The following is a 23,127-nucleotide window of genomic DNA, read 5'->3' on the forward strand; positions in this document are numbered from 1 at the left end:
TTTGCAAAACTTAAGCCTTTCTTCGTAAGAGCACCCCTTTGTTCCATTCACTAATCTTGTTGCCCTTCTCTGTACTCATTCCAGCAGCTCTACATCCTTCTTGAAATGAGGCCTCCAGACCTGTATACAGTACTCTAGGTGTGGCCTGACCATTGCCTTACACAAGGGAATAATCAGTTGAAGGAGTTACTGTCCCTTTCATTCTTCTACACTGTTTCTTTTCTTCTTCCTCTCCTGCTATTACTTTTCTCTACTTTTTGCTTTCTAAGTCTAATAGGGACAAGTGGATAATAAAGCTATTATTCCACACAAATTAGCATTAGCATTAGCAGAGGCATTTGATGCAAGAAAGCAAGCTTATGCAGCATCAGCCAAAAAAAAAAATAAATAAATAAAATAAAATAAATAAATAAATAAAAAATACCCACTTCCACTTCACCCCTCTGTTCGTTCGAAATACCTGCCCAGCTGAGCCTTAAACTTATTTAGGCTATCAACTTCCACGACAAGGGATGGAAGTCGGTTCCACCAACCAACCACCCGCTGGCTAAAGGCAAATTTCCTCACGTCTATCCTACATCTGTCTTTCCTTAATTTGAATTTATGCCCTCTCAGGTGATTATTCTGAGCAAGAGGAAGAATCCCATCAGCATTGAGCATGCTCAAACCATTCAAGGCTTTATACACCTCTATCAGATCACCTCGCTGGTGCCTAGTCTCCAGACACTGTAATTTGCAAAACTTAAGCCTTTCTTCATAACAGCACCCCTTTGTTCCATTCACTAATCGTGTTGCCCTTCTCTGTACTAGTTCCAGCATCTCTACATTCTTCTTGAAATGAGGCCTCCAGACCTGTATACAGTACTCTAGGTGTGGCCTGACCTTTGCCTTACACAAGGCAATAATCACCTCCTTATCCCTGCTAGAAAAATTCCTGTATATCATTGACAAGGCACCATGAGCTATTCTTGCAGCCCGTCTGCACTGCTCAGAAAACTTCATATCTGCCTGAACAACCACCCCAGGTCGCTTTCATTCTCTACCACTGCCAGTGTAGTACCACAGAGTTGATACGTTGCTCTGGGGTTGCTGTTTCCCATATGTAGTGCTTTACATTTGTCAATGTTAAACTTCATTTGCCACCTCTCAGCCATTCTGCTCAACCTTTCCAGATCCTGTTGCAACAACATAGTGTTAGTAGTGTCCTTAACAACCCTGCCAACCTTTGTATCGTCTGCAAACTTGGACATTAAGCTTGATATACCATCATCAATATCATTTATAAATACAGAAAACAATAATGGACCCAATACTGAACCCTGAGGGACTCCACTAATAACATTAGTCCATGATGAGCAGTGTCCATTGATTACCACTCTCTGTCTTCTCCCTCTCAACCACCCCTTTATCCATAGCAGCAATTTGCCTCCAATGCCAAACTGCTCCAATTTGTGCAGCAGTCTTCCATGTGCAACAGTATCAAAAGCCTTTCTAAGATCCAAGTATATAATATCAAAGTTATTCCCTGCATCCAGTTCTTTTGTGACTGCATCATAGTATCCAATCAAATTGGTTCAGGCAAGACTTCCCCTTAACAAAACAATGCTGTGTCTGAGCTATAACTGAAGTCTTGTCTAAATGATCCTGCAGTGCTTCTTTAACCAGTGCCTTCATTAATTTTCCAGGAACAGAAGTTAAACTAACAGGTCTATAATTACTTGTGTCGCCCTTTGATCCTCCTTTGTGAATTGGGGTCACATTTGCACATCTCCAGTCTATGGGTACCTCCCCTGAGTCCAAGGAAGCTCTCAATAATTATGGCTAAGGGTTTGCTTACTTCCTTTGCTACCTCCTTTAATATAACTGGATAGATCCCATCCACCCCAGGTGCCTTTCTTGTATTTATCTTCAACAATTTCTCCTCCACTTTACTCTCAGTTATTACAAGATTCTCTAGCTTACTGCCAGAGTTGAATACACCTCTGGCATTCCCCTCGCTGAATAACTCCTTATGTGTGAATGTCGATGCAAAATATTCATTTAGTTTGTTAGCTACCTGAGCAGGATCATCAACAGTTGACCCATTGATATCAAGTGGACCAATCTGATTCATCCCCTTCCTTCTAGAGTTTACAAATACATAAGTAAGGTGCCATCTGGATAGTGGTACCTGGCAAGAATAAGTAACAACAGTCTTCTCCATTGGTGAAGCATTACTTATTCGAGGAAGTGCAATATCATGGCAACTTGTTGTGAAGGTATTCACAATACGAGATATATTTAAATGATGCCAATTTTTAGCCACTTCTGTAGGTTGCTGCATACAAAAATTATGCATGCACTAACTTGTACGTCAGTTAACTTTTAAGCAACATGAGGCTTTAGCACTAAAATGCTTTCGGTCATTCAACATGAATTCTTAATTGTGTAATAATTAACAGACATTTATGGATTTTCTGCAGAGAATTCAAAGAAAATATTTTCAAAAACAGCTATTAGGAGTTTCAACTGTGTAAATGGAGTAGATGAAGCACAAAATGCTGAAATATTGCCAGGATTGAATCAACTCTGCACAGCTGATTCTAGGTTAATAAGGTTAGTATTTAAATAGCCATTTAAATTTAAGAAAATATGTGCTACACAAATTCTAGATGATAGTGGCTCAGGAGATGTAGATTTTTTTTTTTTTTATTAGCATTAGCATTAGTAGAGGCATTTGATGCAAGCAAGCAAGCTTATGTAGCATCAGCCAAAAAAAAAAAAAAAAAAAAACCACTTCCACTTCACCCCTCTGTTCGTTCAAAATACCTGTCCAGCTGAGCCTTAAACTTATTCAGGCTATCAACCTCCACCACAAGGGATGGAAGTCTGTTCCACCAACCAACCACCCGCTGGCTAAAGGCAAATTTCCGCACGTCTATCCTACATCTGTCTTACCTCAATTTGAATTTATGCCCTCTCAGGTGATTTTTCTGAGCTAGAGGAAGAATCCCATCAGCATTGAGCATGCTTAAACCATTCAAGGCTTTATACACCTCTATCAGATCACCTCGCTGGTGCCTAGTCTCCAGACACTGTAATTTGCAAAACTTAAGCCTTTCTTCGTAAGAGCACCCCTTTGTTCCATTCACTAATCTTGTTGCCCTTCTCTGTGCTCATTCCAGCAGCTCTACATCCTTCTTGAAATGAGGCCTCCAGACCTGTATACAGTACTCTAGGTGTGGCCTGACCATCGCCTTATACAATGGAATAATCACCTCCTTATCCCTGCTGGAAAAATTCCTGTATATCATTGACAATACTCCATGAGCTACTCTTGCAGCCCGTCTGCACTGCTCAGAGAACTTCATATCTGCCTGCACAACCACCCCCAAGTCCTTTTCATTCTCCACCACTGTCAGTGTTGTACCACAGAGTTGATACGTTGCTCTGGGGTTGCTGTTTCCCATGTGTAGTACTTTACATTTGTCAATGTTAAACTTCATTTGCCACCTCTCAGCCCATCTGCTCAACCTTTCCAGATCCTGTTGCAGCAGCATAGTGTCAGTAGTGTCCTTGATAACCCTGCCAACCTTTGTATCGTCTGCAAACTTGGACATTAAGCCCGATATACCATCATCAATATCATTTATAAATACAGAAAACAATAATGGACCCAACACTGAGCCCTGAGGGACTCCACTAATAACATCAGTCCACGATGAGCAGTGTCCATTGATTACCACTCTCTGTCTTCTCCCCCTCAACCACCCCTTTATCCATAGCAGCAATTTGCCTCCAATGTCACACTGCTCCAATTTGTGTAGCAGTGTTCCATGTGCAACAGTATCAAAAGCCTTTCTAAGATCCAAGTATATAATATCAAAGTTATTCCCTGCATCCAGTTCTTTTGTGACTGCATCATAGTATCCAATCAAGTTGGTCAGGCAAGACTTCCCCTTAACAAAACCATGCTGTGTCTGAGCTATAACTGAAGTCTTGTCTAAATGATCCTGCAGTGTTTCTTTAACCAGTGCCTCCATTAATTTTCCTGGAACAGAAGTTAAGCTCACAGGTCTATAATTACTTGTGTCAGCCTTTGATCCTCCTTTGTGAATTGGGGTCACATTTGCACATTTCCAGTCTATGGGTACCTCCCCTGAGTCCAAGGAAGTAATAAATTTATTTTTCCGAGGCTCGAACCCATGTCGTTGTTACTGGCGGTCTGGTGCTTATCCCCACGGCTACCCTTTCAGTTTTTTTTTTTTTTCAATGGAGGACTTCTTTGAGTTCAGACTTATTCTGTCAAGATATTTGATGTCTAGTTTCCAGTATTCTGCTAGGTCAACTAACTATCAAGCTGATGATGAGATTTATAGAGTGTTATACAAACCGATCACCTCAGATGAATTAAAGGCTACTTTTCCTGGAGTTCGTTCATCACCAGGACCAAGTGTCATCTCTATTTCTATGTAATATTCCACTTCAGGTGATCATCGATTTGTTGCATGTGTTCAGTCTTAGATAAGTGGGAGTATTTGGGTGTCGAGTTCTCCCATACTGGGAAAACTTTGTTTGCGCTGATCTAAACCTGCAATTGGAGAGGCTGAGTAAAGCCCCTTTGAAACCCCAACAGAAATTGTTCATTCTAAAGTATTTCTTAATGCCCAGATTTTTCCGTCGTTCAGTTCTGGCCAAAGTTACAGCTGGACGGTTGAATACTTTGGATATGCAGGTTAGATCAATGGTGAAGAGATGGTTATTTATCCAAAGATGTTGAAACTCCTTATCTTTATGTGGATGTTTTCTCCTGGGGGTTGGGACTGCCCTCCTTTTGGTGGGTAGTCACAATCCTTAAGCAAAAACATCTTGAGAAGCTGCAGTTTTCTTCCTCCCCATTGATTTGGGCCATCGCCTCCTCTTCTCCCCTGAAGGACGAGATGAGAAATGCAAAGAGGCTTCAAGTGAATGGTAGGAATATTATTAATTCTAAAGGCAAGCTGAGAGAATGTTGGAAGGCACTCCTTTACAATTCCTTTGATGGACAGGCTCTGGAGGAGTCAATGAAAGTTCCAGCTCAGCATCAATGGGTCAGAGATGGGACCTGGCTCTTGGCTGGTCATGCTTTTGTTGATCTGGTCAAGACCTGTATAAATGCCCTCTCTACCCTCTCCAGAACATCAAGAGGGGTGTGATGCTATTGAAACTCTGGCTCAAGTTGCCACCGGTTCCATTGCATGTGCATTAAAAGGCATGATGCAGTTGTAATTCTTATAAACAACCAGTTGTGTCAAAAAGGTTGGTTGACTCTTCTGGAGCCTCGGTATACCACTACAGGGAGTTTGAGAAAGCTGAATCTCCTCTGTGTAAAGCAGCATTTCCCAAATTGTGTTCCGTGGAACACTAGTGTTCCATGAAAACTCGTAATTAATAAATAAAAAAATAAAATTAAATAAATAAATTTTGAATATTTGTAGCCACTTTTATATCATTATAATTTTTCACATTATTTTTTTTGGTTATTAATATACTGGCATAGACTAATAATGAAATAGACTGCAGAACATTTTATTTTGCGGCTTTGCATAGAGAAATATGCATAGAGGTAATGACATCTACGTAAAAGTAGCAAAGTAGTGATCTAATATGCCATTTGTAAGCGATTTAGCCTGGAGTACAAGGGTTGAGGGAGGGGGGAAGTGAACTGATGTCATAACTAAACTCACTTCCTTGTATAAACATTTTTGGTAATTATCAATATTCGAAAATATTATTATTAAAATAAATGACCAGGGATTTGTGGTTAAAAAAAGGAAAATGAAAAGCAAGTAATTCTTGTATTGCAACTGTGGTCGAACACAATATTGTCACACTTCAAAGTGAGGATGAACAATCGCAGCCTTTTGATCCCCAAAATCCAAAGTGAAAAACAAGGAACCAACTAATGAAACACTAAAACGAAAATATAATGACAGTAATTTGAATTTCGGCTTTACATGTATTGGAAATAAAGATGCTCCTAATGCACAGTGCATCATATGTAATAAAATATTAGCAAACAGTTCTTTGGCTCCCGCTAAACTTATGTTTTGTAAGTGTTCCGTAAATATATTGTGAGATGAAAAGTGTTCCATGACTAAAAAAGTTTGGGAAATTCTGGTGTAAGGGATGATGGTGTCTCATATTTCTTAGATGCCCAAGTAGTTGGTTCTGGATATTCGACCTCTGCTAGACTTTTACAGCATCTGGGATTATCCAGAAGTGACTTGAAAATTATCTCTTTCTCTGTGTATTGCAAAGCACTCTTGGCTGCTGGAGGGAGCACCAGAAAATGACCACTGTGGTGTGAAACCCCTGCTATGGGGGCTTTTGAAGGCATATTTATGTAGGCTACCACTACCATTAAAGTGGGAATAATGAAAATAAAAAATAAAAATAAATTTCATGTGGAACAGGAAATGAAAATAGGCTGCTCATCTACAATAGCCTCAAAATTATCATCTACAAAATTACAATTATTCAGAGAAAAGCAAGAAATTCCCATTAATAAAAATCTCCAACTATGAGTATATTTCAGTTTCCAGTGAAAATCAAGATTTCATTAATAAGCTATAAAAAGAAATTGCCCAACAGAACATTCTAAGTTTACAATGGCAGAATATCTGTCCATTTCAGAAGCTTCCTCAGCATCTCAACTCAGCTAGTTGAGATGCTGAAGCTTTTGCAGTTACTAATGAACTCGCACAGATTGTTCATTTACCTACCTGAATATCAGACAATCCTAACAACACAGCCAACAAGACTGATTTTTTTCTTTTTTTCTTTTTGTTAGTTGTTGACGCATCGGCTTCTGTGGCCATAATGCACCTCCCAAATTTTTTGCATTTTACTCTGATCCAAGCCTGAGGCAGGATTCGAACCCGCGCCCTTTGGGTTGCCAGGCAGGCACTTTACCCACCTGGCTAGCCCAGTCGGCAACTGATCTTTTTCTCACAAACAACCCTTCTCCTTCTAAGTACACAGTCAAAGCGAATGGTGCTCCAATCACCTCAGATCACAACTTGGTGATGATCTCTTCTCCAATGGAGCCTTTCTCTCGTGGCCATTCTCAACCTCAGGTTGTTTGGCATTACAAGAATGCAAAATAGGATGATCAGCGAAATTTTTTCTTTTCCTTGGTCAGATTACTGTTTCAAATCTTCTGATGTCAAAGTTTGCTCAGAACATGTAAGTGAAATTATTCTTGTAGGGATTATATCCTTTATTCCACGCTCCACCTTAAAAGATTATCCTTAAACTAAACCTTGATTTTCAAATAAATGTGCTAAGGCTGTGGAAAATAAGAATGTTGCATATCACAATTGGCTTGTATCCAAATCTATGTTAATTTTCTGCCTACACCAAAGATCGCAACAATTGTAAAGCAGTTATTAATCAGTCCAAACTAGATTTCAACAGGCTAAGAGTAGAAAACTCATTTCTTGTCCAAATAGTAGTCAAGCATTTTGGTCTCTTGCCAAAGCTACTGGCCGCAACTTTTGACCATCTCTATTACCACCTCTGTCAAAACCAGATGGTTCTATTGCCACTTCAGATAAAGCCAACCTGCTAGCATCCTACTTTTCTTCTAACTCGTGTACAGATGATCTTGTTAAACCACCTCCTAACCATTCTCAGTTACTCTGAATTCTGACCTCCCATGTGATTTTTCATCAAAAGGATTTCTGAAGAATTTTGAGCAGTCTGGATGCTAATAAAGCACCAGATCCTGATGATATTTCTCTACTTGTTCTCAAAACCTGTGCTCTTGAACTTGCTCCTCTTCTGTGTTGCTTTTTTTTCACTTTCTATTCAAAAGGTGTTTTCTCTTCTGCTTGAAATTTGCTCACATCCAACCAGATCCTAAAAAGGGTGACAAATTCCTCACATCCAATTAGTTCTACTCTTTCTATAAGTAACAGAGAAATCAATTACCTGCCAACTCTTAAACTATCCAGAAACCTTCCATCTGATCAACGATCGCCAGTATAGATTCCGCCAGTGTCGATCCACTGTTGATATTCTGGCGTATTAGCATTAGTAGACGCATATGATGCAAGAAAGCAAGCTTATTCAGCATCAGCCAAAAAAAAAAAAAAAAAAACACACCACTCCCATTTCACCCCTCCGTTCGCTCGAAATACCTGTCCAGTTGAGCCTTAAATTTGTTTCGGCTATCAACTTCAACAACAAGTGATGGAAGTCGGTTCCACCAACCAACCACCCGCTGGCCAAAGGCAAATTTCCACACATCTATCCGACATCCGTCCTTCCTCATTTTGAATTTATGCCCTCTGAGCTGATTATTCTGAGCAAGATGAAGAATCCTATTGGCATTGAGCATGCTCAAACCATTCAAAGCCTTATACACCTCTATCAGATCATCTCGCCGGAAGGCGCCTCCGTAGCCAGGTGGGAAGGAGCAGCAGTGCGTAGCACACACTTCTTGATTAGACCGGGGTTCGAGCCCGTCACCACCAAATACGGAGGATGCGGAAAGGTCATTCAGGGAATGACCACCGCATATCCCAGAGCAATATGGCCTTAGTTGCTAATGCTCCTAAAAACCAAATAACAACAACAACCTCGCCGGTGCCTAGTCTCCAGACTCTGTAATTTGCAAAACTTAAGCCTTTCTTCGGAAGAGCAACCCTTTGTTCCATTCACTAATCTTCTTGCCCTTCTCTGTACCCGTTCCAGCAGCTCTACATCCTTCTTGAAATGAGGCCTCCAGACCTGTATACAGTACTCAAGATGTGGCCTAACCATTGCCTTATACAAGGGAATAATCACCTCCTTATCCCTGCTAGAAAAATTCCTGTATATCATTGACAAGACACCATGAGCTACTCTTGCAGCTCATCTGCACTGCTCAGAGAATACATATATCTGCCTGCACAATTACCCCCAGGTCCTTTTCATTCTCCACTACTGTCAGTGTAGTACCGCAGAGTTGATACGTTGCTCTGGGGTTACTGTTTCCCATATGTAGTACTTTACATTTGTCAATGTTAAACTTCATTTGCCACCTCTCAGACCATCTGTTCAACCTTTCCAGATCCTGTTGCAGCAGCATAGCGTCAGTGGTGTCCCTAACAACCCTGCCAACCTTTGTATCATCTGCAAACTTGGACATTAAAGTTGATATCCCATCATCAATATCATTCATAAACACCGAAAACAACAACGGACCCAACACTGAACCCTGAGGAACTCCACTAATAACATTAGTCCACGTTGAGCAGTGTCCATTGATTACCACTCTCTGTCTTCTGCCACTCAACCATCCCCTTATCGATAGCAGCAATTTGCCTCCAATGCCACACTGCTCCAATTTGTGCAGCAGTCTTCCATGTGCAACAGTATCAAAAGCCTTTCTAAGATCCAAATATATAATATCAAAGTTATTCCCTGCATCCAGTTCTTTTGTGATTACATCATAGTATCCAATCAAATTGGTCAGGCAAGACCTGCCCTTAACAAAATCATGCTACGTCTGAGCTATAACTGAATTCTTGTCTAGATGATCCTGCAGTGCTTCTTAAACCAGTGCCTCCATTAATTTACCTGGAACAGAAGTTAAACTAACAGGTCTATAATTACTTGTGTCAGCCTTTGATCCTCCTTTGTGAATTGGGATTACATTTACACATCTCCAGTCTATGGGTACCTCCCCTGAGTCCAAAGAAGCTCTCATAATTATGGCTAGGGGTTTGCTTACTTCCTTTGCTGCCTCCTTTAATATAACTGGATAGATCCCATCCACCCCAGGTGCCTTTTTTTATGTTTATCCTCAACAATCTCTCCTCCACTTTCCTCTCAGTTATTACAAAATCATCCAGCTCACTGCCAATGTTTACTTTACCTACATCGTTCTCCTTCCTGAATAACTCCTCATGCGTGAATGTAGATGCAAAATACTCGTTTAGATTGTTAGCCACCTGAGCAGGATCCTCAACTGTTGAACCATCAATATCCAGTGGACCAATCTGATTCATCCCTTTCCTTCTTGAGTTTAAATAGGTAAAGAACTCTTTTCTGTTTTTCTTTGCATCCTTTGCCAGGGATTTTTCGTAGTCTGCCTTTGCCTGCCTAATCTCCTTTGTGACTTGGTTACAGATCAACTTATATCTATCATAGGCTTCCATGTCACCCATTAATTTGTATGTATCCCATGCATTTTTCTTCTCTGCCACATGTCTCATTAGTTCATCTGACAACCATTTAGGCCTAAACCTTGAACAATATTTCTTAGTTGGTATGTAAAGCCTGGTAGCCTCCAAGATTAGTTCCTTGAATGCTTCCCATTTTGAGTTTGCTGTTGGTAACATCATCAGTTGGTCCCACTGTATAGAATTTAAATACTGTCTCAGACCATTATAGTCGCCTTTACGAAAACAAAAACCCTTCCCTTTACCTCTGATGGTAGTAAACTCCTTGAGTAAATCCCACTTCAACACACTGTGATCACTGCCACCTAGTGGTTCATTTATCTGCAGATTCTTAATGCATGAAGAATCACTACTGATAATCAGAGCATGAAGAATCACTACTGATAATCAGAGCATGAAGAATCACTACTGATAATCAGAGCATGAAGAATCACTACTGATAATCAGATCAAGAGTATTGCTCCCTCTTGTTGCCTCACGAACATGCTGATGTAGAAAACAATCATCCAATAAATCCACAAAAGCCTTGCTAGTGTGCGAGTGACCAACCCACAAATTCCAGTCAATATCTGGGAAATTAAAATCCCCCATTATAAGACTCTCTGATTTACTGGCCCACTCTATTTCCCTGTGCAATATCTTATTATACTCATCAGAATCATTAGGCCTATAGCACACTCCTACTCTCAATTTTGATTTCACTATGCTTATGTCACACCAAACTGACTCGACACTGCCCTGTCCATCGATGTCGACTGGCTTCACTTCCTTGGACTTTGTGTTTCTTAACTAATAGCATAACCCCTCCTCCCCTCCTGTCCTGTCTATCCTTTCTATACACATTGTATTCCCGAAATTCCAGTTCCGCATTCCTTATATCTGTGTGACACCACGTCTCTGATATTCCAACAATATCTGCCTTTGATGTTTTGAGCAATACCTCAAATTCATCAAATTTATTTACCAAACTCCTAGCATTGGTGTACACGCAGGTATACATGCACCTGTTTCTATTCTTGGCTACCCTAACACAACCCATGTGTTTACTTGTACCGCAATGACTCCCAGCAGTCTCTGAAATATCCTGCATCTTGTTTTTCAGGCTTCTGCTCATTTCAATAGAAGCAGTGCAAGAATCACTTCCACCTCTGCCAGTGGCTACTGTTAATCTGTTAGTCCTTGCATCCCCCCCAACTAGCAGTTTTCCGACCCACCTAACTCTGCCTCGACAGCATCAGCAAAAATTCTTGCACCCTTTCTATTTAAGAAAGAATGTAGAAGCAATCTCTCCTGTTAACAAGTACAGTCCAGGCTGAAAAAAATTCTACCCCTTGAGCCTTGCACAATCCCTCCAGGGCCGAATTGATCGACAAGGCTCTCATCATATACTCCCTCCTATCGTGTCTGGGCAGAATTGCAGACACTTTCAAATTCAACCCTAATTCACGGCTTTTTTTCAACAGTGACCTGTACTTGCTAAGTAATTCCGCCGGTCTCCTACTCTTAATATCATTAGTGCCAACGTGTACAACTATATCACCTTTTGTGCCCTTAAGGTTTGTCAAGGTTAAACTTCAGTTGCCACTTCTTAGCCCATCTGCCCAAGACAGTTACAAACAGAAGAAATGCAAATAATTTTTTTTTTTTTTTTTTTTTATGAAAACCCCAAACACGAGAGGAATTAGAACCTATAGTACTTAATACCGTGCTTGGGTTGGAGGGTGAGAAGACATTTGTTGACATTAGACTTGAACTTCTGTAGACTAATTTTCAGGAAATACGTATTTTTGGATATTCCTGGATTATATAACATTAAGTGTTCCAGAAAACGGCAGTTGAATGAATAAACGAGGAAGATGAAAAGTTGGTTCTGTGAGTTTGAAGTTGGACAGTAAATGGATGTTGACTGGTGGCGGCAATGTGTTCGGACTGTTTTGAAAGAGAGAGCGGGAATTATAGAAGCCAATTCAGAAGAACAGCGCCCATGGAAGTATCTGTAGAAAAGGCATGCAGCAGAAACAGTACGTCTATGAGACAGCGAGTGGAGAGACTCTGTTAGAGAGGAGTCATTAATTAACCTAACTGCCCTATTGGAATCTAGAAGCATGAGAGAGGTTTTGGGGGCACCACCCCAGATGTAATAATAATAATTTATTTATCCCTATTTTATGTTACACTTTTTTGGGAGATAACAGCAAAAAAGGAGGGAGCAATGTGGGAACAATATTCCATGGTAGGGTGGATTTGCGATTTGTACAGAGTGAACAGCTGTTTGGAAGAAAGGTAATGCCGAGAGCGAAAGAGAAAACCAAGTTTTTTAGATGCAGACGAAGCAATATTTGTAATGTGCTTGTGCCAAGAGAGTTTAGAAGTCAGGGTAATCCCCAAAAGAGATATATCATTTTGCCTAGAAATCGGAGTATCACCAAAGATAAGCATAGGAGCAGAAGAATCCTTATTGTGAGATATAAGACAAGACTGAGTTTTAGCAGGATTGAAATGAACTAAGTTGTCTTTGCTCCACTGGAGAATTACACGGAGATCAGCATTTAAGGAATTGGATATTCAAGAAGTTGAAGCTGATGGCGCAAGGTTTCTCAAAATGGAAAGTGGAATGCAATGCTATCATCGGCAAAACTATGGATAGGATTTCCAGTCAATGGATGAAGGTCATTAATATACAAGGGGAAAAGAGTGGGAGAAACAACTGAACCTTGGGGGACACCAGCATTAGTGGAGAAGTTAGAAGACAGACAGCCATATACCATCACCCTCAGTGAGCGATCAGAGGGAAAATTGGATAACCAATTACAAAAAACAGTTGGCAAACCATAAGATGGAAACTTGTTTAGAAGACCTTTATGCCAAACACGATCAAAAGCCTTTGAGATGTCAAGAGCAACTGCTTTGTTTCACTGAACTTTTCCATTGAATTTGTCCATCAATGGGTAACATAAGTCAGAATATCACCAGTGGGTCGATACAGATGAAATCCATACTGGTGATTGTCGATCAGATGGAAGGTTTCTAGGTAGTTTAAGAGTTGGCAGTTAATTTATTTCTCCATTACTTTAGAAAGAGTAGAAGTAATTGCAATGAGACAATAACTGGATGGGAGGGATTTGTCAACATTTTTAGGAACTGGCTGGATATGAGCAAATTTCCAAGCAAAGAAAACTGTGATGTGGGGTAATGACATGTAGATTTGTTGAGTATAAAGACTGCACAGGCATTTGATTGCAGTAATCTGAAGGCAGAATGGGGAAAACACATGATCTATCAGATTTTGAAAAAAGTCTTGTAGGTGCACGTTAACAGAAGCAGTGATTAAAGAAACCAAAGACATAAATGGTTTCTCAAAAGCACCCAACTCAAAAGTTTTTAATGACTGGAAAGTAAGTGGTTGTTCCACATCTTAAAGGTGTAAATTTCAGCTTCAGGAGCAAAACTCTCATACTCTAAGGAGAACAATACAGAAAAAAAAGTACATCCAGTGTGCAACAAATAACATCTGAATTCAACCAAGCCCAGAACTGCCTCTTTTAACTTTTACCATGAGAAGTGGAATTGAAGAAATTGGGTATTGCCATTGCCTACCTATTCAGAAGCCACTTGCTTCAGAGAAAAACAGAAAAATCTACTTGCAGTGATGCCAAGAACATCGCAATTGTACAGTGGAACAATGGAAGAAAGTCATGTGGTCAGATGAATTACGATGCACTTTGTTTTGCACCGATAGTAGGCATAGATGTGTGATGAGAACTTCGCAAAACAATGGATCCTGCTTGCTTTGTTAAGACAACACAAGCATCTGGAGGTGGTAGCACGGACAAAGTCCATTGATACCGGTGGAAGGGTGAATTTTATCCAAGGAGTACCTGCATTTTGTATCAGATCTACTGCACCCTGCAATGTTACACTTTTATCCTAAAGGTGACGACCACTTTATGGATGACAATGCAACAGGACATCATGCCAAAATGGTTTGGAGAATATGACACAGATTTCCACCATCTTCCCTGGCCCTCATATTCACCCGATCTTAATCCTATTGAGAATGTGTGGGATATGCTGGAGAGGGTTATTCAGCAGTAAAGTCCTCTTCCTTCAGCTTTGTCACAGCTATGCGATATTTTTCTGAAAGAATGGTTACAATTAGATCAAAATGCACAAAAACATCTTATAGCATAATGTGCCACTTGCTGTTATCCAAAATAAAGATGGCCCGATTCAATAATGAATAAAGGTCCTTATTTTTTTGAGCAGTGTGTGCAGTTTTCAAGAAAGCTGAGCTAGCTCAGTCTTCTTGCAAAGACCTCAATAAATTTCTTGCACTCTATTAATTAAAGCTTGCGAAAATATGAAAATTAAAAAATTTGTTTTTATTTTGTGGATTATATGTAAAGTTTTTTCAACATTCTTAAAGCAAAAGTTCTATATTCCTGTTAGCTATGTGTATCATGTATACATGTACTGTACATGATGTTTAAAAAATTTATAGCACAAAAAGTTGACATTAAATATTTATCATTAGTAAAATCACATACCAAAATCAAAGGTTGCAAGTGCCGACTCTGTAAAAGCTTAATGAGAAAAACTTTGTCCTCCTCGCTGCTATCAACTTTTTTATGTACCTGGTCCAATGATGCCAACAAAGACTGTAAAGCTGTAGATAATAACATTGTGATAAATTAACATTTAATAATAAATTAACATTATTTAAATCTACATTTAATTAATGCAATGAAATAAATAATCATTTGAGTGTATGTTATGCTTTATTAATGGTCATATCTCAGTGAAATAAAAGGCCTAAGGTAACATGTGCAGACATGGGCACAATGAGAGATTAATTCCATACATTGTAACAAAATATACTGTGTATATTTTGTTACAATTTTGTATATTTTGTTAACTGTTGCATTAGTGTATTAGCTGCAATGAAAACATGTACAATGAAGATGTATAACTCCTCTGCCATGGTGGTCATACAAAAGTACAAATAGAAATCGATTTATAAATTCAATGAAAAATAATCTCCTACAATGTTTCAGGTTCTTTATATAACTTAGAATGTTATACATGTATGTAATTGAAACATATCAATAGCACCACATTCATCCTAATTTTGAAAATAAATAATGAGGTGTGGGAACAACTCTTCTTTTAAAACATCAACACGAGGCTTATTTCTCTTACTCCACTAGGCTCTTCAGACAAAAAATTATCCGATGGGGTTTCCACTTATAATTTCCTACTACACAGGTCAAAGTGCAAATTGGACTAGTTGTGTCTGAACATACATTAAATGTTGAAATTACGTATATCCTCACCAAGATTGTTGCTGTGGCACTTAAACAATATAAATAAATTTTAACATACCCTCCAGCAGGCAACTGGTTGACTCCATGCAACAAAGTTAACTAAATTTATACAAAGGCTAAGGCGCATTTAGGGCTAGAGCCTCAAGCTGCGAACAAATTTAGACTATGTATATAAAGTGCTTAGCATCATAATACACAGCCATTTCTGAATAAACAGAAAATTTTTAAGGTGGCATCGTTTTAGGTTATATCTCATATTGTGAATGCCTTCACAACGAGTTGCCATGATATTGCACTACTTCGAATAAGTAACGCTTCACCTAAGGAGAAGACTAGTGTTACTTATTCTCAGATAGGTACCACCACCCAGACAGCACTGTTTCAGGGCTATTTGGCCCTTCGTCAGTGAGTGGGTAGGTACCCAAGTGATGCAATGATGGCAAAAACAGTTATGAAGTATAACTCCACAATATGAGAGATGCCTGATGGTGTATGATGTATTTAGACTAAGGCGCATTTAGGGCTAGAGCCTCAAGCTGCGAACAAATTTAGACTATGTATATAAAGTGCTTAGCATCATAATACACAGCCATTTCTGAATAAACAGAAAATTTTTAAGGTGGCATCGTTTTAGGTTATATCTCATATTGTGAATGCCTAAATTTGTTCGCAGCTTGAGGCTCTAGCCCTAAATGCGCCTTAATCTAAATACATCATACACCATCAGGCATCTCTCATATTGTGGAGTTATACTTCATAACTGTTTTTGCCATCATTGCATCACTTGGGTACCTACCCACTCACTGACGAAGGGCCAAATAGCCCTGAAACAGTGCTGTCTGGGTGGTGGTACCTATCTGAGAATAAGTAACACTAGTCTTCTCCTTAGGTGAAGCGTTACTTATTCGAAGTAGTGCAATATCATGGCAACTCGTTGTGAAGGCATTCACAATATGAGATATAACCTAAAACGATGCCACCTTAAAAATTTTCTGTTTATTCAGAAATGGCTGTGTATTATGATGCTAAGCACTTTATATACATAGTCTAAATTTATACATTAAAATGTTTATTAGAATTAGTCAGCATGAATTTTAACAGCAGACAATGAGATCACTGAAAGTCATAATGCTGAGAGTCAAAACTCTGAATGGGCCAAAATGCCAACAAAGTTAAAATAGCAATACAATTAGAACACTGACAGGACAAAAATACCAAAACTTCAAAATGCTGTTCCTGCAAATAATGACATGCTCAAAATGAAAATCATTCAAAACACCACCTGATCAGAATGCAAATTGGGATTACAATGCCAAGTCTATAACAGATTAACATGTCAACTGATCAAGTCACCATTATATAAAATCAATGTACAGTAATACCCCGAAGTTACGTGATAGGTGGGTCCGACGAAAATCGCGTAAGTCGAATTCGCGTAAGTCGGGGTACAACTTTGCATATAAATACATATAAATTTTGCTTAATTGGGACCAAGGACTAACAAAAACACTAGTTTAGAAGAAAAATATTAATAAAATGGCAGTTCTTTATACATATTAATACAAAATATGTATTAAAAAACAAATGACTTACGTTAAAAAGTTATTTCGATGTCGACGGCTTCATAAAATCTAACAAATTCGTCTGACGACACAGCGCGTTCTTTTTTTCACGCAGAATTTCTTCGTAGCAAGCTAATAATTTTTTTATTCCTTGCTTTGTAGCTATAACGCGTTCTTCGTTGGAGTCTATGTTTTCTAAAATTTTTAAGCCCTTTACAATTGAGCCCTTTTCAATTTTCAACCTGTCAAGTTTGCAATTGTCATGTGCTTTTCGCCGTTGCTTCGTTTAGGACTGTAGCACGTGCAATATCACATGGTCTTTCATTTCGCTCAAAGCGTTTCACAATTTCATATTTTTTCTCTATCGACAGAGGCGGACTGGCCATAAGCCTTACCGGGGAAACCCCGGTGGGCCAGTGTGATTTTGGCCATAAACCATAGTATGAGGCCACTATAAATTTTCCCGGGTAAGAATTTTTGATCCAGTCCGCCTCTGTTTATCGATAATTGCTTTTCTTTTTCTCTCTGAATCTGCAGTGTCTTCACCAGGACGCTTCCTTTTCACACTTTTAATTAAGTATTTTACTCATTTTTAGGGAATAAAGCACAATTACAAAACGAGGAGGCACGCTTGATACGCATAAACAAAGCTGCGCGCATGTAGCAACTGAATAAACAACACCATAAAGGCAGAGATATAATATTAACAACTCACATTTCTAGGGGTTACTACCATAAAACAATAAAAATCCAGTTGCGTTTCTGCTAGTGAAATCTGTTATAAACTGGTAGTAAACTCGATCTAATTGCATTTGCGATTATACCGATTGCTGGAATTGTGTTGGTTTTTACGTTATTATGGTGAAATGTGTTTCCCCTTCACTGATATAAAAAACATAAAAGCAGCAAAGTTGAATTTTGTTCATCTTTCGCTCTCATTCTCCGCCGTCGCACCGTATATCGATAACATACGAAAAACGACCTTGAAGATAGTGGGCGGCAGCGTTGCCAAACGAAAAAATCAAGAACCGCGTAACTCCGAGTTCGCGTAAGTCGGGGTAGCGTAAGTCGGGGTATTACTGTATACATTTTATATAATGATAACATGTAGAAATGTGCACTGTGGGTGAGAATCATGATACAGACCTAAATCTATAACTTACCAAATATTGCCTTTATTACATGTCTATTAGTTACCTAAGTACTATCACACATAATACCTAAATACTTCTATTATAATTATATGGCACAGTCATCTTTTGTGCAGGAGAAATATAATGCTTCTTCAAAGCATTATAATTTCATTAAAACTAATTAGTGATGCTGTATGTTGCAGAAGTGGGGGTAAGTTACAGTGAATCTGCACAGTAATTAGGAATGAGCAGAATGGAAAGAAAAAGATGGATAATCAGCAATTAATTTGCCTATCAATCCCAGATGCCTTTATGATACTAGGAACTATGACAATGAAAAAGATCAATACTCAGTTGCTGAGCTATCTGATTTTGGATGAATCTACCCATGAAATACGGTTCATGATATGTCAAAGAAGAGAGGGTGGAATCCCATTGTGACAATTTTATGAACTGGGGGATGATAGATGCACTGATAATACCTACAATAAGTTTTCCAGTTGTTATAATCCTAAGAACTCATTCTGGTGAATGTGTCCTAAGAATTTAAAAGGTGGCATCAAAAGTATCTATAAATATGACTAAACTATTTAATTAATAATAAACTTCCATCAGAAATTTATTATTATTATCATTATTAGCCATATGGTGCAAGGAAGCCTGAGGCTTATGCTGCAGCAGCCAAAAAAAAAATTTCTGAGTTACCCTGAGAGTGGGAAGTAGAAGGAAATCACCTAGAAAGAGAAGAATGATGATATCCAGCTCAGGACCTGGGTGTTCCAAGCCCATACTCACCAGATGTGAGCCCCTGGGGTTAATGATTGCTTTCACATTCAATGAATATCTTGATACCACTGTGACAATGACTCCTCTTACTCAGCACAATGATATTGTAATATATATAATATGCAGGCACTCCCCAGCTTAAGTAATACTCACTCAACTTATAGAAATTCGACTTTACGTAAGTTTTTGCCGACCAGTGCAAACTTTAAAAAATTGTGGAAACAAAATTTGCATCCCACAGGAAGGAGGTATCATGAAAATATAATGTGATCCCAATAACACAATGTCTTTTTGTGATAATTCTTTTCAAGACCTCAGAGGTTGAAATTTTTGCTTTATAACTAAGCTGTTTATCTCTCTAAAAGGTCATTTTTATAATGGAAATTGCACTTGCACTACACTTTCATTGTTATCATATGTTCCGTTATAAGAATCAATTTTGAACGCCTTTGTGATATTTTTCTAAAACACATTTCTGGAGGTCACTACCATAAAACAATAAAAACAATTTGCACTTTCCGGTTTATTGGGCTTTTCTGTTAGCGCAATCTATTAAAAACGGATAGTAAACTCGATCTTATTGCATTTGCAATAATACCGATAACTGGAATTCTGTGAGTTTTTATGTTATTATGGTGAAATTGTGTTCTCCTTCACTGAAATCTTCAATCATAAAAAAAACAAATTTTCAGAAACTTCTCTTCATTCTTATTTACGTATTACAATGATGAAAGGAATGAGACCAACGGAAAGTGCAAGTGCTGGCAGTGCCAGGAAACGAAACAACATTGATTTAGAAAATGAAGATGATTAATTAAGAAGTACGAAGCAGGACAAAGTTTGTCATCTGTTGCACAGAATTAGGTCTCGCTGCTTCAACAGTGAATACTATTTTAAGGGACAGTGCACGTATAAAAGAACATGTTAAAGGATCAATGCATTTAAGATCAACAGTGATCACAAAACAGTGTTCAGGTGCTATATCAAAGATGGAAAAGCTTTTAAATATATATATAGAAAATCAGATTCAGAAGCAAGTGCCCCTGAGTCTAATGGCCATTCCAGCAAAAGAAAGAAGTATTTATGAAGGTATTAAGGATAAGTACGGCGAACCCAAAGCCAAGTTCGTGGCAAGCAACGAGTGATTTTATAGGTTCAAGCATCGCACTGGTTTCCAAACATTAAAGTATGCAATGAAGTCACCAGTGACTATTCTGCAGCTGCCAAGAAATTTTGTGATAGTTTGGAAAAAACCCCTTCTAAATCTCCACAGCCCTCAACTTCTACAGCGGCATGCTTATCAGCAGGAGAGTTAATTCTGGCAACAATGCTCGAAAGGTAAAACTTGCTGACGTTATGCCTGTCTCCTCTTTTTATAATTTTGAAATTTTTGTAATTTTGTACACTTCTGTAATTTTTCCTGTGCATAAGATAAAAAAATTGAATAAATAATTCTATAGTTACATGTTTGTTGAACATTTCTTTTTTGCTTCAATCAAATTCAGCATGCATAATTGTGAGGGCTGCATAAGTATTTAGGGAAATTCCGACTTACACAGAGTTCCGCAGAACGCAACCCTTACATAAGTCGGGGAGTGGCTGTACTTATTAATATTATGAATAATTATTCATTTCTTATAAATCTACTTTGTGTGGTGGGAGCTGATTTTAATCAGCTGATAATCTGCCAATGGAATGAACAAAAACACAAGATTTTTTATGGCACATCATCAATGAAAAAGACCTATAGATAATTGTGCATACAGTGCAGGCAAGCTGCCAGAGCAGGTCATGGGATCTTGTCAATGACATACAGGAATTTTGCTAGAAGGGATAAGGATGTGATTATCCCTTTATATAAGGCAAAGATCAGGTCACATCTTGAGTACTGCATACAAGCCTCATTTTAGGAAGAATGTAGAGTTGCTAAAACAAGTACAGAGAAGGGCAACAATACTGGTGAGGGGAACAAAGGCATGCTCTTACAAGAAAGGCTTAAGTTCTGCAAATTACAGTGTCTGGTGACTAGGCACCTGCGAGATAATCTGATGGATGTGTATGGTTTGAATGGTGAGCAGGCTCAGTGCTGATGAGATTCTTCCTTTTGCTCAGATTACAAACCTGAAGGGGCACAAATTCGAATCGAGGAAAGACAGTTGTAGAATAGATGTGCAGAAATTTGCCAGCAGGTAGTTGATTGCTGGAACAAACTTCCATATGTTGTTGTGGAAGTTGATAGCTAAAATAAATTCAAGGAAGAACTGGACAAACTTCTGGAACAAACGGATGGGTGAAATGGAAAGCTTTTTTTTTTTTGTTGATGTATAAGCTTGTTTCCTTGCATCATATGCCTCTATTAATACTAATCTATAAACATCTCATCTTTAACCTTCTGTGGCTAATGTGGCACTTCAAACAGATAAAACTTTTTAAAATTTTTCTATTATTTTTTTTTAAATTTGGAAATAAAATCAAGTTCTTCTATATAGCGTCTCTCACCAAATGTGCAGCATTTTCTGTTTTCATTTCAATATACTATGAATTACAAAAAATTAATTTTTTGCTTGGCATTTAACAGACACCAGGACAGCAGAAGTGCCTTTCTTAGAGGTAACTCTCATTCTGCAGCATCTGAGGTGCCAGCAATAGTTTAAATTAGATGTAAAACAAACAGCTGACAAAAAATCAACTGCTCCCTGAATCTCGGTTTCAATTCAGTGGACAAGTGACCTTGAATTTCTAAAAAATACCATGAAAACATTCTTTATTATTGGTTTTTCTCATTTATTTTTGTTCAATACTTTAATTAAAATCACTAGATAAATAGTACAAACAGGAGCAACTCGGGTACATAAAGATCATTAGATCATTACCATCCAAAGAGCTAGAATGTATAAAAAAAAATATTCTGATGAACAATGGATTCCCAACTAAAGACTTTTGACAATATGATGGAACATTACAATAGTAGATCTAACAAAAGGCCAGAAACAAATTAAGAAAATCTTAATTTCAGAAAAACTATCGTGGTACCATAAATTAAAAGTATAATGTAATTCTAAAAAAAACATGGGTCAGTGGTTATTTTAAGTCCACTGAACAGGATAGGGAACTATTTCAAAGAATTATTTTGAAAAAAAGAGACACATTATTTACAAAAATACATATGGATGCAGTATATATCAATGTGGTAAATACATGTGGATGTGGTATATATCATAGAAATATTTTATATGTATGTTAGACATGAAAAAAGGGGAACACTTAAAACATACTGAAAAAGGTAAGAATAAACTTCTATAATTGCGGAACATACATATATCTCTAAAAAGTCTTTCAATAAAAATAATTTCACTACCATAAGGAATGAAAGATATTTTACCAATATAAAAATAAAAGAGGCCATTTATATTAGAAAATTTAATATCTGGACAATAATTAGGAATAATGGTAGATACTGAAACTATTTGGGTGGGAATATTCAGTTATAATCATTGTGCGTGCAATTCCTCTTGCCTAAATGTTTGTGTCAAAACAGAGTGACAATTGGTTTAGTTGGCATGACATCAGTACCTGCTGGAATGTATTTAAGCAGTTATATATTGTTCTTTATCTCCTGTATGTGATTAAAGAATCAGCAAAGTATTAAATATACTGCTCATTTAAAATACAATTAAAGAAATACTCTACACATGTACAAAAATTTAAAGAACTGCAATATCTGGTTTACAAAACTATCAATATAATGCCAATAGTGATTTCTCATTGCTCTTACCTGCTATTAGTAGTACACAAATAATAATTATTAATTACTCCAATTACAAAATAATATAGTTCAAAGCAGACTTTCAGTGATAATCCCCTTTCCCATAACAGAAAATTAAAAATGTATATCAGACCAAGTTTTGCTACAGAAAACTGAGTGAAATCTATGAGTTAAATTTTCAGAATCGTGGAATTAAATGTCTGCAGTAGAAATTACTCATTATTATTATTTATTTTTTTCACTATGCTTTATTACACCAATGAAGCAATAATCGCTATTGGGTAAGCCTCGGTGGGGCCCAGGGAAATTTGGGGGTCCGATGGTGGGTTTTTATTGTTGTTAAACAGCACAAAAGGACATTCCGGT

At 38.0% G+C, this 23,127-nt stretch overlaps 1 protein-coding gene across 1 annotated transcript in view; it reads right to left on the reverse strand.

The window, feature by feature from the left end:
* LOC150082252 (MAGUK p55 subfamily member 7-like) overlaps window positions 1-23,127 on the reverse strand; it is a 199,411-nt gene that overhangs the window by 144,782 nt on the left and 31,502 nt on the right. The window contains exon 3 of the mRNA XM_090380462.1: window positions 14,738-14,856. Within this exon, the coding sequence (XP_090236588.1) occupies window positions 14,738-14,856 (119 nt within the window). The remainder of the gene's footprint in view (window positions 1-14,737; window positions 14,857-23,127) is intronic.

Source organism: Mastigoproctus giganteus, chromosome 8 (genome assembly GCF_048544385.1).
Source record: "Mastigoproctus giganteus isolate SK-2022 chromosome 8, ASM4854438v1, whole genome shotgun sequence".
In the NCBI taxonomy this organism is placed as follows: domain Eukaryota; kingdom Metazoa; phylum Arthropoda; class Arachnida; order Uropygi; family Thelyphonidae; genus Mastigoproctus; species Mastigoproctus giganteus.